The sequence below is a fragment of the Quercus lobata genome, chromosome 3, assembly GCF_001633185.2.
Source record: "Quercus lobata isolate SW786 chromosome 3, ValleyOak3.0 Primary Assembly, whole genome shotgun sequence".
Lineage (NCBI taxonomy): Eukaryota > Viridiplantae > Streptophyta > Magnoliopsida > Fagales > Fagaceae > Quercus > Quercus lobata.
The window spans coordinates 39,734,434-39,752,999 of record NC_044906.1 but is presented as its reverse complement, the minus strand read 5'-3'; the positions used below and the strand labels follow the sequence as shown (position 1 = coordinate 39,752,999).

Below are 18,566 nucleotides of genomic sequence, written 5' to 3'. Positions count from 1 at the left end.
ATATGACTTATAGACTCTATGATATATACCTAAACAAGTTTGTGTTCATAATTTGCCACTTATTCTAAACTTTTAGAACCTAATAGTATACACTTAAATTAGATAAGAGTAAAATTCTATCTCAAATAATATATATTAGGCACAAATTGCAAAGTCATTGCATAGACTTTCCTCCATATTTTTGGATAATTTAATAGTATTTTTAAAGAGAATAAAAAAATAAATTAGATCTCCCGGTAATGCATGATTGTTTGTTGGTATTGTATTAAAATAATATGGGTAAAATATTTTTATATTCTAGATTAATAAAAAGTGTACCTCAGTACTATTTCTTAAGTTACTCTTTTAAAATTCTGCAATGTTGATTTTTTCATATGAGATGGAAGCGTATTTTTTAGATAAACAATTGAATTTTAAGAGGAAATCTTAAAGAATAATATCTAAAATATTGTATATAAATTTTGAACCAAACAAATGCACAGGAATTACAATTTATTTGACAATAACTTTTTTTTTTTTTTTAATAATAATTTCAGTGGGGGCGCATCATTCATGTGCTGAAGAAGACCCGAGTGGGAGACGCATTAGGTCTTTTTGTTGGGTTAGTTGAGTTAAAGGATAATTCATAATTACGATTTTAGGAAGACTCAAAATACTCAAATAGTCATCCACTTCTTTTAGGTAAAGAAAAGTAATCCACTAACCCAATAAAAGAAGTGGATGAGGTGGGAAGTCCATTTATAGATAAGTGAGGGAATTGGGAATTGGGAACCAATGAGGATGAACTTTCAGTGGTGGATGACTATTTGAAAATTGTGAGGGAATTGTATGAAGTCCAATTATAGGAGAAATTATAATTTCTACAAGTGACGTGGTTCACCAGAGGACTCTATAATTTTTTCTTCTGTTAATTTTCAAATTGCTTTATCGACTTATAAATTAGGTTCACACTTTTTTTTGGGGGGGGGGGGGGGGCTACAAAATAAACGTAAAATATTTGTTCATTTTTTGAAACTAACCTCATGACACTCGCCAAAAGCCTTGTAGCTGAATTGACACCTCCCCATGCACAAAGTGATAGGGGGTCTAGGGAGAAAGGGTTCGAACTGTGGAATTAGCAACATGTTGTAATTATATCTCAAAAAAAAAAAAAAAAAAAAAAAAAAAAAAAAAAAAACTTCATGACACTTCTGGTTGTATTAGTAGTTTTAAATGCATTATATTATGACATAATAAGCGATGAGGCTAGTCTCAATTTGAGATGTTTCTTTTTTCTATCGGATTAAACCACACGTATAGTGATTTTTATTTTGAACATAGGGGTGTAGGGGCATTTTTGAACTAAAAAAAAAAAAAATATATATATATATATATATAGGGATCTCAAATAGAGAAAGACCCCTAAATAGAACTATAGAAGATTATTTTATTTATCTATCTACTAATCTCATCACACGTGCTTTGTGCGTGAGGTGAAGCTTTTTTTTAGCCAAAAAAGCACCTTTTGTTTTTATTTCATATATATAATTTTTATTTTGAGAATCTAATTTATAAGTAGATAAAACAATTTGAAAATTAATAGGAGAGTGGTCATATTTTTTAGGCAATGTTTTAGTGGGAGTTAGAATTGTATTTTTACCAGATTATCCTTTAGTTTTGTCTCTACTTAAACATAGGGGTGTAAGGACATTTTTTATCTAAAAAATGAGGATCCCAAACATGAAAAGCCCCTTAAATAGTAGTATAGTAATCAGTGAACAGTGCCATGAATAGTAACTGTGAACAATAATCGATGAACAATAATCCGTGAACAGTAATCGGTGAACAATGCCTTTTCCACTTTTTGACTTAAAATCTTCAACCTGTCTAATTTTCCAAAAAGCATGAAAGACTAAAGCCAAAGGAATCTTCTGAACATTATGCATGGAGTAGCAATAGTAGACTAAAAACCAAAGACTTTGACTAGAAACCAAAGGACTAAGAATCTTTTTTCTGAAACCAAAGGACTAAAAGAATCTCTTTTCTGAACCAAAATATTACGCATGGAGCAGCAACAGTAGACTTTGAAATGACTGAAAGCTGAAAGAACCTTTTTGAACATCATGGAGAAGTGGAGCAGTGGTGTAAAACAACAGTAGGAACTTTTACCAAGAAGTGAACATTGTAGCATTTTGGCCGTTCTGCAGGCCAGAAAAATAGGGGAATCAATTTAGAATTATCAATAGCAGCAGTAGTAATCTATCAGTGGTCAATAGGAACCAAATGATTACAAAATCCACAATATAGAAGTGGCTCAAACTTCGGATTTTTTCTGGGGTAAGAAGACTTCTTGGATTCCAATGATCTGCTATACGCAAATGAGCAATAGCATTAGCATAGGGTTTGGGACCAAAAACAAAAATTCTATCTGTGCTTCCTATGAAATGATAATCTTTCCATAAATTTTGAGCAACATCAAGAATTTGATTATTGAAATAATTTCTCCAACATTCTGCAAGAGCAAAAGGATCTTTGAAGGACAAATGAGAATTCCCTTCAAGCCATTGTCCTTGGTGAGTGTGTCCATTAATAAGAATGAGATGCTTTGAGGGCTGGACATTCATCCAGTCTCTTTCCCATTTTGGCAGAGTACTCCAGCATCTGATGGAAACAAAAGGACTTTCAAATCCTCTAATAGCATTCTGAATAATTTGTGGAAGCTGGCTGGCATGGCGATGGCTTGTTAATTTTAAGAATCTAATAAAGCCATATTTAAACATTTGGGAAAGCCAGTTAGGATCCCTGTCATCATCATCATCTAAATCATCAGCAACATATGAATCGTCATCGTAATTAATCAAGAGACCAGGAAATGGGTGTTTCTTTTCATACACCCTGAGAGTACTTCCAAAGTGTTCTTCCCAATCTAGTTGGATAAATACGTTATCAGATTCATCTAATTCATCAGGATCAGGAATAGTAGCTGTAACAAGTTTCTTGAAATATTTGGACCATAGGTCAAAAGACCTAAACATAGCCTTGCTTTTCAAAATACAAGATTGTATATCTATTGGCAAGTTGGCAATAGCACTTCTTAACAAAGATTGGGTCTTTAGACTCAATCTAACATAATCAGTGCCCATTATAGTCTTTTTATCCATTGAATGGATTTCCTCTTTGCCAAAGAGTTGACTAATGTAGGCCTCAAGGTGGCTTTTCAAGTCTTCATTTTCCGAAACAAGGTTATATTTTGAAACAAGATCATTTCTGAAATAGGGTTATTTTTCGAAACAAGGTCAGCATAGTGGCTCATATAAGCCTCATTTTGAGTAGTAAGGTTAACAAGGTGGATTTCAAGGGCTCTAAGTGTTCTCTAGAAAAGGTTACGGTGGTTCCTAGTAAAAGCAACTTGAAGGTTATCAAGAATAAATTTAATAGAATCTGGTAGTTCTGAATAGGTTCCATTGTGGAATTGTAACCTTCTAGACAAAACTTCTTACAAAGCAATTATCATATCACTACTAGAATATGTCACCTCTGCCGGGACAAATTCCTGAAGGGATGTTGATCCTCTGGATTTTACTCCAGAAGATGCGCCTTTGTGCATTACAAAAGGTTGTCCCAATAGCCCTGTGCTGGTGCTTTTCCCTTGTTCCTCCTCTCTGCTGAGGAAGTCGTAATAATCCACTTACTAGTGGTATAAGGATTAGTATTATTCCACTTATTAGTGGTACTTATCCACGTATCATGCTTCGATTCCTGCGAAGAAATATTGATAATGTTAGGACAATCGATAGTAGTTAACATTTTGGTGCTATGAATATTACCTTTAGCAATATCTGTGAAACATTGGCAAGAACCTATCATCAAGTCTTGAATAAGCACATTAATGGGGAAGTCTTCAACATAAGACAAATTATCAATGTGTATTTTCTCAGGCCAAAGAGCATTAGGAGCATCAAAGCAAACATTATCAATCATAATTTTCTAAAAATTATTAATTTTTAATTGCAATAATGTATCAGAAAGTTGTTCAGTAATTTTCTTGTATCTTACTTCTTGCTGAAGGAAGTTAAGATGTTTGGTTTTAGCATGAATCAAATTTAAAGCAACAACATCAATTTCGAACTTTGAAGCAAATTTGAATTTTACTTCCTGTCCAAAAGGATCAGTAGTAATTCCATCATGTTCAACAAGAAAATGATACAAAGCATTTATAAATGGCAGACCAAGAATCACTTTATCAGTCATGTTTTTAACAAGGATAGAAGGAATATTGAAACAGACATTACCATGACAAACATGAGCATTATTCAATTCGTATTTAATCTTCATTTGAGTACCATTAGCAGAAACAAATCTTTCAATTGATTTTTCAAAATATTTTGAAGGAATCAATCCTTCTTGGATACAGTTCATATCCACACCAGAATCAATTATAGCAATAACAGTGAAATGATAGTTATGGGAAACAACAATTTTAACTTTTGTAAACCATTTTGGAGGAAGCACTTTATTAACAAGATTAAGTTGAGAATTATCAACAATACCTTTATCAGAAAGAAGAGCCTGTTGACTGGATTCATCTCCATCTTTGTGCTCATCTATACTACTATTTAAGGGGCTTTTCCTATTTGAGAAACTCAATTTTGTGGTTCAAAAATACCCCTGCACCCTTAGGTTTAAATAGAACATTTCGGTAAAAATGCATCTCTAATTCCCTACAAAATAAAATAGGATCACTTTTCTAGTTGATTTTTTAAACTCAACTCTTACATCTCTCCCATATTCCACTCACCCCTCACGTTTTTACATTTCTTCTTCTTCTTCTTTTTTCCCTTTATCTTTACTCTATTCTTTTCTTTTCTTTTTTATTTTGAAAAGTAAAAAACTCCTATTATTAAATTTTTTTTTTTTTTAAAAACCACTACTATTCCATATCCTTAACTCTCCTATATTCCACTCACCTCACATTTTTACTTTTTACTCTTTCTTTTTTCCCTTTATCAAGACTTATCTATTTCTACCTAAAAAAAGAGAGATTTTTCTTTTTCTTTTGTCCCTTTTTATTTTCAATAAAATTTCCAGTTTCCTTATGCTAGGACATATGTAATTCACTTGTTAGGAACATATGTCATTATTTTATGTAATTGACTAATCCTTTGACAAAACGCACTTCACTTGTATTTGGGTAAATTTAGGATGTGTTTAATACTTTAAGAAACTGTATTTCAAGATCAAGTGTTAAAATCATGTGAGTCTGTCTAAGAAACAAGCTGAAGAAGTGTCTGTCATTAAAGCTCGACAGCTAGCCATCTATCGAGCTTAAGAAGCTGTTCCAGCCCTGTGGCTTGATAGCTACTCGACAACAGCTCGACAGATAAGCATTTGTCAAGATTTATGAAAAACAGAGTTTCAGTTTTATTTTGACTCCAATCTGTGATTATGTGTTTGAACTTTTTTTTCTCACAACCCTAAACATATAAAAGGATTATTTTAAGGACCGTCAAAGAGTTCACAAGTTGCACAAGTGTTAAGCAAAATTTGTTCAAGCAAATTGTGACAAGAGACAGAATTTACTCTAGTTCATTATTTTTGTGAAGAAGTTGTTGTGTTTGTGCACTGTAGGGCTTTGTGATCAAGCATCTTCTTGATCTTCATCGTTGGGATGAACTGAAGAATTTTGTAACTAACAACCTTCTCGAGTTGGTGATTGAAGTCACGTACTGGGATCCGCGCAATTAGTTAGTCACGTACTGGGAGCCATGCATCAAAAGGAGAAATTGTCACTACAAAATAAGTCCAATTGGGTATTGGGATAAGGGTTCAACTGTAGATTGGTATAAGGTACTGGGATTCTTTTACTTGTAACCACTTGTTGTAATAATAGTGGAATATCGGGAGTGGTGAACTTAAAATCACCTGGTAGGGTTTTTGCCGCGTTGGTTTGCCCTATTCATAAACAAATCACCATGTCAATTTATTTTCCACTACATACTTAGTTTATTGGTGATTTATTTGTGCTACCACGCATTTGCATGACTAATTAACTTAATTAATTCACTTTACTAAATTAATTGGTTAATTTATCACAAGGGTTAATTCGTTTTTGGCCTATCACCTTACTCTAATCTTACAGTTATTTTTATTTTTCCCAAATCTCTTCTTTATTTTGAAAAAAAAAAAAAAAAAAAAAAAAAAAAACTCTTACTATAAAACCACTACTATAAATTCTCATCCATATCCTTAAATTTAGGCACCACCATAATTTTTATTTTCCTAAATGGCAAGCCCGTTGCCAAACAAAACAAAACATAAATAAATGTTCTCTCCCCCTTTCTCTCTTTCTCATGAAGACATAAGCAGAGTTACATAGTTTTCTTAATACTCATTCTTTTCTCCTTCTTCTTCTTCTTCTTCTTTTTTTTTTTTTTTTTTTTTTTTTTTTTTTTTTTAAGTTTTCTTTCTTGCATGTTTGTATGTGCATCTTTATTTTATGCAAGTTTATAATTTTGAAAAGATGTTACTAACTCTCTTTATACAATTGTATCTTTATTTAATACAAAATGGACTCTCCCTCAAACTACCCACTTACAGGTTATGTTTTGGGTTTTTCTCTTCCCTTTCTTTTATAAAGATGTGGAATTTGACGAGATTTATGCATTTGTGAATGAAATAATTTTTTGGTATAAATATCATCACATCTCCAGATATTTTTATGATTGAAAAATGTAGCAACTTCGAATTATAATGAACAATCACTATTAACTTTTACACAAAAAATAGAAGAACCTCTGAGCACACTCGTGAGTGCGTGCTCAGAGGCTAGTCAATTATAATTGAGATAGACTAATCAAAGGTTGGACGACACTTATGGGCATTTGTAGGTTGTGATGTTACGTTAGACTATAATATTACATTATTATAATTGTACATTAATGTAATCTCAATACAATAATATAACATTACATTTTTTAGGAAGGCGATAAGATTAAGGTGATGTAATATATTTTGTAATTTTAGATGATGGTAATGTTAAAAATTTTTTTTAAAAAAAAATTTAGTATCATGTCATCGTAATGTGCATCATATTAAGGGCACATCGCATTGAACCAAATGCCCCTAAAGCATTCTCATTAACTCTTGCCTTTTTTTTCTTTTCTTTTTTTCTTTTTTTTAATTTTAACATAAGAACTTATTTTTTCTATTTTACCTACTCAATTTTTAAAACACCCTATATATCAGATTTTAATTGTTTCTCTTCCTTCACATAACTACCATTCACTCTCTTCCTTCATCTTCAGAATACATAAAGAATGAAAAAATAAATAAATGCAAAATGATCAGTATCAGTGTAAATTTACACGGTTACTATAGAAAATTTGCAAATTTACACAACTATACATTGATTGATGTAGATCAATTTTAGGCAAAATTATATAAATTTTATGTTTCTTTTTCTATTATATACTCACTTATGTGAGCGCTCTTACTTTTATATTATATTATATATAATTATTTTATATATATATATATATATATATTATAGAATTTCAGTCTATGGCATTAATATGATTACTTTTTATTATTAGGTCAAGATACTAAATTGGTATTTAGTGTAGGTGAGATGCAAATTCAAAATATCTTATTTGACAATAATACACTAATTGAGCAAACTAGAAACTACATATATAAATAAAAATAAAAAAAGCTTGAGACCCATAACATTTACAATCATATAAACAAAAATCATATTTTTCACAAGGAGTACTCTAAGACGCCATTAAAGAACTATTAACATGAAGAACCACTAATTTGACCATAAATAAGTACAATCTCCTTAGTTAATTAATTAATTAATAAAGGTCATAAGCTCAGCACCATCACTTATCTATAATTGGAGAAATTATAGAGTCCTTTAGTGGACTACGTCACTTGTCCACAATTCCACTAAAAAACTTCCATTTGTTTAAAATTGCTGTGTCAATAATTAATTTATGTTTAAAAAAATTTTCTAACTAACAATTTTAAACAGGTAGAAGTCTTTTAGTGGAATAGCGGACCATATCACTTATCTACCATGTGGATCTTGTAATTTCTCAAACAGAAGAGTGAACCTATTTTTTAGGCAATATTTTACTGGAAGTTAGAGTTGGATTTTTACTATATTGTCCTTTAATTTTGTTTATACTTAAACATTCTGTCCCTACTTAAACATAAGAATATATGAGTATTTTTTAATAAAACAAAATGAAGATGCCAAACAGCCTCTTAAATGGCATAGGACTAGGTAGGGCCGGCTCAACAAATGATGCAAGTGATGCAATCGCCTAAGGCCCCCAAATAAAATAAGGCCCCCACTCGTAAAAAAAAATTATATATATAACATATTTATTTATATATTTTGGTTAAAAAAAATTTAAGCATTTTTATTGGTCAATAAAATGCATTAAAAAGGCCCATTGTATCCTAAAATGCAAAAGATTAAGAAGGAAAAAAAAAAAAAAGTCAAACTCCAGCTAACAAAATTAAATTTTAGAAGACAAATTTATTAACTCATTCTTGAAAAATGCTAAAATCAAAATTAATAGCAGACAAATTCATTAATAATACAACGTAATTGTCATGAAATATACTAAAATACAAATTATAAATTTCAAAAACAAAAGAAAAACCTCTCATCTCTCTATCTCTCTGCCTCTCCACCGTCTTATCTTTCTTTTCTTCATCTTCATCTTGATTCTTGATCTTTTTCCATCAACTCAGTCAGTCTGGCTTGAAATTTTTCTTTGTTGATTCTAGCATCATACTAGTCTACCAATCGGCCACAAGAGGTATTCTTCTTCAATTCTTCCCCTCTTTCTCTTTGTCTTTCTGAAAATAAAGACTCAGGTCCGTTTGGATTGAGCTTATTTTTTATGAAACTGAAAACTGAAACTGAAAATACTGTAACGAAATAATTTTTAAATGTGTAAATAGTACTGTGAGATATATTTTTAATGAAAAAGTTACTAAAAAGTGTAATTTATGGGACCCGTAAACAGTACATAGGTATACTGTTCACAGTTGACAAGTCAACTATTGCGGGTTGAACAACAAAAAAAAAAAAAAAAAAAAAAACACAGAACAGGAACACAAATGCCAAAATCAGCGCAATCCAAACGGGTACTCAGAGTCTTCTATTTCTTTAACTTATATTATATATATTTTTAGTTTGTTTCACACTTTCACTGTACTGCACAATTGTTTGATAGGATGGGAGTCAAGGGACACGTTTTCTGCTAATGATGGCTTTTCTAATTTTGCGGACCTTGAATCATTGATAGTCTACCACAAAGTACTAAAAACTTTACTAAACTAGTACTAAACCCTCTTTTCTTTCCATAGTGGTATTCTCTTTGATAGGACACGTCTTTTCTTTTTTTGGATAAACGTTTTTTTCTTATAAACTTAACCATAGGAATATAAGATGCAGTGGAGAACAGCCGGATGGTTCTCACTTTTTTTTTGGATAGGAGTACAGTCCACAGACCACAGATATAACTTACATGGTTTGGTCCGACGGTTTCTCACTTTTTTTTTTAATCTGACAGTTAAATTATTATTTTTAATTATAAATTGTGTCACAAAAAAGACTAAGTGAATTAGATATATTATCAATTAAAAAAAATGTTAGAGTAATTTAAGTACAAAAATTTAATTAGTAATTTTGTATTTTAAAAAACAAGAAAAATATATTTTAAATAAAAAAATTTCAAAGTATATTTTATTTAATTATAAAAAAAAATTCATTTAAAATTTTCGCCTAACCCCCAAAAGTTATTAAACCGGCCCTGGACTGGGATGATACAAAAAAGAAAACAATGGTAGCCCTCCTTGTGATCCAAATTCCGCAGTGTCATTTCCGTGGCAACTTGGGAAGCCTGGTCAGTGGTCAGATAGGTGGGGCCAAGCTAAACTTGGCTCTGGTTCGTTGGTTTAAATACTCGTTGAATACAACTGAAGTCTTGAGCCACCACCCAACACAAATCTCTATCCAAGTTCTGGGAAGTTTGTGCGAATGGATCGGCGAAGACAGAGTGACTCACGACCAAATCTATCTGAGGTTAACGTTGTTGTTGTTGATGATTCTACTGCCTCTAGTGGCCGCCTTCTCCACCTTCATGCTCTTAGTATTGATTCTGCTTCCCTTCCAAATGCAAACGAACAGGTATTTATTCATATTTTTTCACCTCTCTCTCTCTCTCTGCACATATAAACATGGATTTCTGGCTCCACACTTCCTTCTCAAACAGTTGCAGAAAAACATATGTTTGTATATACGAAGCATGTTTATCAATATGGGTTTGATTTTGTTTTGTTTTTCTCATAAACTTTATGTTTGGTGCATGTAACGGTTGTGCTAGATTCTTTAATATGTTTACATATTTGGAGTTTGTTTTTTTTTTTTTTAAATACTTTTAAATAAGCAATGGAACTTTATTTTTGAGAACTTTTGGTGATTGAAACTTTTAATAAAAGTAGTATTATTATTATTATTTTTTAATAGTTGTATGATGAAAAACATTTACGTTGAAGCACATAATGCAAGCGTTGGTGTGACCCAATCAAAAATTATGATAAATAATTTAGTTTAAAAATTTTTGAAAACAAATTTTTTATTGGAGTAGTATTTGAAATTTTAATGATAGAGATTTACCAAGAACAAACTATCTTTAATAATTTTAGTATACTATAGTAAGTCACATGTGGAAGCAGGCTAGACGACAGTCTTAATGTGTAACACATAAACTCATAAAGGGATATAAGAATTGCCCATATCCACATGGTATAAGAATGGGAATGTGTAAAATATAGGGATATAAGGATTGTCCATATTCACTGTTCACATGGTATAAGGAGGGGCATCCCAGTGTGTAGTATGTAACTTTTTCCATATGGTATATGATTTGTAATATATATCTTCAGTTTCTGCTCAGCTTTCTTCGTGATTTTCTTTACCATTCATTTTTAAAAAGTAATAATTAAAAAAAAAAAATCATGATTTCTTGATTACATTCTAAATTGTATGTTTCAATGACTGGTAATTTTATACACACAATTCTTTGTTATTCTGTGCTTTCATGATTTAAACAGTGTTTGGAGTTAGGGACTGCTTTAATGCTAGTTGATTTTGTTGGTCATGTTTCTCCTCTTCCAATTTGAACACTTTCAAACGTATATTTAAGCTTTTATTTTATTTTTTATGTAAATTATAAGTCTTGTGGTAAATAATTAATTTAATAAGCAGATGAGTCGATGGAGTACTCTGGTACTTGCGTACAAGACTCTTGGAGTGGTATTTGGAGGACTTGTAACATCTCCACTGTATGTGTATCCTTCAATGCCCTTGAAGTCTCCAACGAATGAAGACTACTTGGGTATCTACAGCATAATGTTCTGGACTCTTACTCTCATTGGTGTTGTAAAGTATGCTAGCATAGCTATCAAAGCCGATGATCAGGGAGAAGGTATTACATGAACCTGGATAATTGCTTTTATTGTTCTCATATTTCTGGATTTCTTGCATACTTATTCTGAAGTGCAGTTTACTTACTTTTCAATTTCTGTATTGGATTTGGGTGTGGATAATTGATTATTTCTAAGATTATGTCTTAATCAACTTAGTTGCTAAGTTGTTGTTATCTCCTTTCTTTTCTAGCTTATTTATTCTGAACTGCACTTTGTTTGCCTTTTGTTATCTGTACTGGTGTTGGGTGTAGATAATTGATTAATTCTAAGATTAATAATTTAGTTGTTAAATTTTTGTTATTTCCTTCTTTGAGAATTGGGTGGCTGGTTGGACTAGTGGATGACTTGCCACTGTTTGAATTGTTTCACTAACCAGTTTTCCACTTAGTATAGTGTGAGGAAATGCTATGGATTATTGGAAGAATGCTGTTTTCACCAGAATAAGGGTTGGGTGATATATCAGTGCGCTGATGCATAGGAGGAAATATTAATCCATCTTGCATTTCTTGTTTTTTGGATGTGAACAACTGTGAAGCAACATAAGTTGGTTACTGTCTGCAATTTAATTTCTTTACTTATACGGACAACTTTTAATTGCAGGAGGAACATTTGCCTTGTATTCATTACTCTGTAGGCATGTGAATGTAGGAATTCTTTCATCAAAACATGTAAGTTCAAATTCAAGCCATTCACACTCTATGCAGGAGGGCACTGAAAAGAAAAGTAGGCTCGGAATTTTTTTTGAAAGCAGTATAGTTGCTAGGAGGGTATTGCTTTTTGTTGCTATATTAGGCATGTGCATGCTTATTGGTGATGGTATACTTACCCCTGCAATCTCAGGTTTGTCTCCTCAATTTTGTCTGTCTTAATTATAATTTGGTCTGGTGTTTAATTGGATTTAATATTTTTAACTTTTGAAAATTTGTTCAGTGTTGTCGGCAATGGATGGACTAAGAGCACCATTTCCTTCTGTGAGTAAATGTAAGTACTCATCCAGATTGTGATAACTTTGCACAAGCTTGAGAATTTTTGGGTCTTCATGTAGGATATTGTTAAGTTTGACTGACTCATGAATATCATAGTTGGCTGTGCTTGGAGTTGGGAATATGTTCAAGCTACATTTTGCATGATCTACTTAAACTCTTCTGTTATTTCATAAAAATCTTTTCTATGTAGCCATTAAAAGCTCAAAAAATGAGAAAAGTTAATCATTAAATGCATCCCTCTAATCATATACAACTAATGATTAATTCCATGATAAAAAGGAAGAATCAGGAACAGAATCCTCCAAAATCAGTTTAGAGTCTGCTTCATTTGCTTTTAGTATGACAGTAGTAGAGAAAGGGAATTACTGTGGCAAAATTTGTAGGAGTGCATCATTAAGGCTAAAGAACTTTACGAATATTGGACGATGTTCTGAAAAGATTATTATCCTTGTATTGGGCCAAGGAGGTGTGTCATTTCCAAATCAACTAATGAATTGTGTTCAAGAAGCTTTATAAACAGGAATGTTGATGTTGTCATGAAAATCACTCTTAAGACAGAAATCAGGACATATGTTGGAGTCACTAGATGCTTTGTTATTAAACAAGGGTTTCAAAAGTCAGACTCACACAAATTCTGTCATAAACACAATGAGCAGATGTTTTGATGCCGTGATGTAAGCAGCTGATTCAGTTTGAAAGGATCACATACATTCCAAAAAATGGAGAGAATGCATGTCACGTAAACAAAGGAAAGGGAAAATATTTGAAATTCAAGTGGGAAATACAAAACCATCTTAGAGTAGGCCTCTTGTATGTTCTAGGAAACCAAGTCAGCATTCTGTACTGGAAATTGGGGTTGCATAGTTCTATTGATACAAAAATTTACAATTTAATTGAAAAAATATCTCTTTGAATTTATTTACTATCTGGTTTGTTATCCTGCAGCTCTGGTGGAGGCACTCTCTGCAGTAGTGTTAGTTGTCTTATTCCTGTTGCAAAAGTTTGGTACCTCTAGAGTGAGTTTCCTCTTTTCTCCTATCATGGCTGCATGGACCTTGAGCACTCCACTTGTCGGAATTTATAGCATTATACATCATTATCCAAGTATATTCAAGGCTATATCACCGCACTACATCTTCCATTTCTTTTGGAGAAATGGAAAGGAGGGCTGGCTGTTGCTTGGTGGCACTGTCCTTTGCATCACAGGTGAGTGTCATATTTAGATAATATGAATCCATAATTCAAGTAGAAGAGTAGCACAATTACTTTGGGTTGAGTTCTTTAACATTATGATAGCCTACACATACACAAAACTTGGGTTGTGGAACTTATTGAAACGATTATCCTGGAAATATTAATTTACATAGGGTGCAGACTAACAAAAATGTCTAGAAGTTATTAATGAAAAAGATTTTATGAGTTTCTCAAAATAAGCTGAGAATGATTTTCCCAAAACAATTTTAGATATTGTTAATGTAGGATGTAAAGTCAGGTAGGTTTAAAATTGTTGAATGTTGAACTTATAAGTACAATACTTATGGGATCTCTTTCACAATTTTCTTTCATGATTCTCTATAGGCAGAAGGATCCCAAGAATGCACACAGTGGATATCTTTTGCATTGCTTGTTACTCCAAAGAACTCATAGGAATTAGCTTTTAGTAGTTTGATATTTACACCATGACCCAAGAACTCCATTATATTATTTGGATTATTTGATTTCAGTTGATTTTGTTGAAGAACTACTAGGCCTTTATGAGGGTCTAGACCTGTTTGCGTTTCTGAGTAACATGATTGAGAAAGCTTGTAAATCTGATTTACCTTGTCATAAAATCTTCTTGATATTGATAGGTAGACTTATTCACACAAATGTACCACCATATGCAGCATTTGATCTTTGATATCATCTACCCTATTCAGGTTCAGAAGCAATGTTTGCGGATCTTGGTCATTTCAACCAGCGTTCCATTCAGGTTATAGCAGTACCATTTGTTTGTTTATCTTTTAGATTTTCATGTCTTCTGCTCCAGTAGCTCCCTGACACTTTTTCTTACATCAGATAGCTTTCTTGTTTACAATATATCCTTCTTTAGTTCTAACATATGCGGGGCAGACGGCATACCTGATCAAGAATCTCAATGATCATGATGATGGATTCTACAAGTTCATACCAACTGCAGTCTATTGGCCTATCTTTATCATAGCCACATCAGCTGCAGTTGTAGCAAGCCAGTCGCTCATATCAGCCACATTTTCGGTAATCAAGCAATCTGTAGTACTGGATTATTTCCCTCGAGTGAAGGTGGTACACACATCCAATATTAAGGAAGGCGAAGTTTATTCCCCAGAAGTGAACTACATCCTCATGATTCTTTGCGTTGCTGTCATACTCATCTTTGGAGATGGGAAAGATATTGGAAATGCTTTTGGTACAGTAAATAAATAAAATCTGTAGATTGCTTTATACTGCATTCACTATTTAAAAAATTGTTACCAGTTTATAGATGGTAAACTAAATCAAGTTCCAATAAGTACTGCAATTGAAGTTTTTTAACAGTTTGACATCACCACCAATGCAATCTAAATCAAACTAAATAATACATCGTATTCTCCAATTTGAAGACTGTTTTGAACTTCCTTCATCTCTTTACTGTTTTAGTCTATTGTTTAATCTATGCAATCCTTACAAAATGCTAACCCAAGATGACCTTGCTTGCAGGTGTCGTTGTCAGTCTAGTGATGCTCATTACCACTATATTGCTGACACTTGTGATGATCATCATATGGAAAACTCCACCTGTGCTGGTTGCTCTATACTTCTCTGTGTTTTTTGTGATGGAAGGTGTTTATGTGAGTGCAGTCTGCACTAAAATTTATGAAGGTGGATGGATTCCTTTTGCCATATCCTTCATTCTTGCTGTTATTATGTTTGGCTGGTTTTATGGGAGACAGAGAAAGCTAGAGTATGAGGTAACTCACAAGATAACTTTGGAGGGACTAAGAGAGCTTTTATCCAACCCCAGTGTCCAAAGGGTTCCTGGATTGTGCTTCTTTTATACTAACATTCAAGATGGGCTTACTCCTATTCTTGAACACTACATAAAAAACATGAAATCCCTTCACAGGTTCACCATATTCACAACTCTTCGATATTTGTTGGTTTCTAAGGTTGCTCCACATGAGAGGATCATCATCAGGAAATTGGGCCTAATAGGGGTTTATGGGTGTATGATTCAGTATGGCTATGCAGATTCCTTAAATCTTGAAGGAGATGATTTTGTAAGTCAAGTTACCAATAGCTTGCAGATGCATCTACAGGACTGCTCGGATGGTCTAACATATGATCCTGTGGAGATCCAAGAAGAGATTTCTGATTTGGAACATGCAAAGCAGGCTGGGGTGGTTCATGTCAGAGGGAAGACAAGGTTCCATGTAGGCAAGAACTGTGGCTGGTTTGACCGAATCATGCTTGCATTTTATGAAGTTATACACAACAATTGTCGGTCTGCTCTGCCTGCTCTGGAGGTACCATTACAGCAGCGTATTGAGGTTGGAATGCTTTATGAGGCTTGAAAGGATGCTTTCTATCGAGTGTCATCTCTTGTCCGTGTGATTTTTAGTAATATACTGTCATCTCCTGTTCGTGTGATTTTTAGTAATATACTATATAAGCAAAAGAGAGAGGGTGTCTAGAAACTTGGGGAAAGAAGGATCAAGCTCAATATTATAGGTATTTTCTTGTTGGGTAATGTAACGCATTGGAGGGTTAAGGAATTGAAGGTGGGGTTTGTGAGATAGAAACCAACGACACCCATTGGAGCCAGTTTGATGAATCCTTCATCGAGTCGAAGAGAGAGAGAGAATGGGAGGTTTGGGGTTTTGGGGAGTTGAAGAAGAGGGGAGCAGTGCGGTGAGTCAAAACTATAATAAACAGAGAAAAAAAAAAAGAAAAAAAAAAGTCTTCAACTTATGAGTTACTAGTCACAAACCCGTGGGATGCACGAGAAATCTATTAACTATGAAAAAAAATCAACAATGAATAAAGAATAGACAAACCCATAGAATGGATTTGAAATTTTTTCAAAAAGAAAGAAAGTCTTAAGTGAAGTTTTGTGAATATGATACCTTATGTTTTTTGAAAATGAAGGTCATATTTGATATATTTCATAAGCAAATAAATATCTAACCATTTAACGAACTGGATAAAGAAGAGGTTCGTGGTTTTAAGATCGGACCGAGATCGAACCAAAGTTGAATTGTAATGACATCATAATTAATTTAATAATTATTTAAAATATAATAAATATATTAAATTGGTGAAAGTTGAAAATTTGACTAAAATAGTCTAAATAAATATAAAAATCTATCTTTCAAATATATTTTTAAATCACAACTTTTAGGTAAATAAAAATATTAAATTCTAAGTAAGCATATATAGATATTGAAGTTTGATAGTCTAATAATATGTTAGGTTTTTAACCCATATTATCTTGTTCTCATAGGATTTTATTTCCTTAACCAAAGAGTCTCCAGTTAAGTGGGCGGACAATCCAAGGAAGCTACTAAAGAAAAGTAAAAAATATTAACATAAAATGAAAAGTGATCAAGTTCCAAGAATGTGTTGGCAGCACAACATCCACACAAAGTGCTTCAAACTTTCATAGTTGGCCTTTTTATTTTCTTCGGATATAAAAATTCAAACTTTCTCTTCATTTTATCTTTGAAAGTTTCAGACTGTGTATAATCAAATTTTCAGCGGCTAAAACTTAAGTTTCCTCCATCGTGCCTGTAAGTTTCTGTTCTTTTTTTCCATCTTACCTCTCTTGTCTTTTTTTTTTTTTTGGTCAACAATTTCTTTCATTTTCTTTATCTCATCTCGCTATCTCTTCTCTATCATTTGAACAGAAAATACCCAAATTTTACCGAGAGAGACACGAAATGGAAGATCTAAGAGCGGAAAGAGAAAGAGGGCAAAGTCTGAAAGAGACAGATGCAAAGAAGGAGGTTTTATGATTTGTGGGCTTGGCTTGTATTTGTGATTTATGGGTTTGGTTTATGCTGCTTGTGCACTATGTTTGAGGAAATTTATGGGATGAAGATGAAGATGTTGAAGAGAGAGATGAGATTATTTTGGTTTTGATGATTTATGGGTTTGGTTTGACATTTTTGCTGGGTGTGTAATGTGTTTGAAGAAATTTAATGTTGAAAGCATATAACAAAACTAATTTAACTTTAAATTTGTGGAGGAAAAAAAGTCAGAGAAAGAATTACCCGTTGGAGTCATTGTTAACCAAAAAGTCAGAGGGAGCACTTTTTAGTCGACTTCATACTTCTTCTTCTTCTACTTCTTTTTCTGAATGATACGTGATTCTTCCAATCAGTAAGAATCTGGGCTTGGATTGTCTTACGGCTTGATGCAGTTGGTGAACAGATTTCTTAGATTTCTCTCTCCAGATTTCTCAGTTTTTCTCTTTCTACACTCTTAGCGACTCTCTCTCTCTCTCCCTCTGTTTCTCAGATTCTCTCAGTTTTTCAATTTAACCGAATTTTTTTTTAAACCGTGTGGGATAAACTTTAAAGTTTAAAGCCCTCAAACGGTGTAAAGAAACGGAACATGGCAGAAGAGGAGATCTTAGTTAGAGTGACTTTGAAGTTTTCATTGGGAATGTGGCATTTGGGTTTGTGTCTTTATAAAGAAGTTTGATATGAAGACCCTCAAACGGTCGGTCAAAAAAAAAAAAAAAAAAACGACCTCCCAAACGGTGTACCGTGCAGTTTTTTTCAGAATAAACTATATACGTGGCTGTTTTTAATGTAATCATGTGACACAATGAAGAACAGTCAACAAAAAATCAAACATTTCGACTATTACTTTTTATATAAATGATTAGTGCAAACCCTGCCTCATGCTTAACTATTACTACTCTCAAAATATAAAACTTTTTTTTTTTAGCAAATCAAAATATAAAACTTTAAACTTTAAAATCGCCACTCTTCAAACCCACCCAACGTTTTAATTGATGACATTGACAATTAAACTAACTTGTTGAGTTCCTGTGCATATTGCAACTTAATATTAGTTTTCTTCAAT

At 32.7% G+C, this 18,566-nt stretch overlaps 1 protein-coding gene and 1 long non-coding RNA gene across 2 annotated transcripts; both read left to right on the top strand.

Moving 5' to 3' along the window:
* The first annotated feature begins 9,855 nt into the window (after positions 1-9,855).
* LOC115982156 (probable potassium transporter 17) lies at positions 9,856-16,141 on the top strand. Its single transcript, XM_031104681.1, has 8 exons — positions 9,856-10,189; positions 11,270-11,489; positions 12,091-12,330; positions 12,421-12,471; positions 13,422-13,682; positions 14,396-14,448; positions 14,535-14,904; positions 15,195-16,141. The coding sequence occupies exons 1-8, from the start codon at positions 10,040-10,042 to the stop codon at positions 16,046-16,048; spliced, it is 2,199 nt and encodes a 732-aa protein (XP_030960541.1). The 5' UTR covers positions 9,856-10,039; the 3' UTR covers positions 16,049-16,141.
* A 728-nt stretch (positions 16,142-16,869) lies between these two features.
* On the top strand, positions 16,870-17,776 carry LOC115982157. The gene is made up of 2 exons (XR_004089519.1): positions 16,870-17,263; positions 17,381-17,776. It is a non-coding gene; the product is annotated as an uncharacterized LOC115982157 (long non-coding RNA).
* The last annotated feature ends 790 nt before the right edge of the window (positions 17,777-18,566 follow it).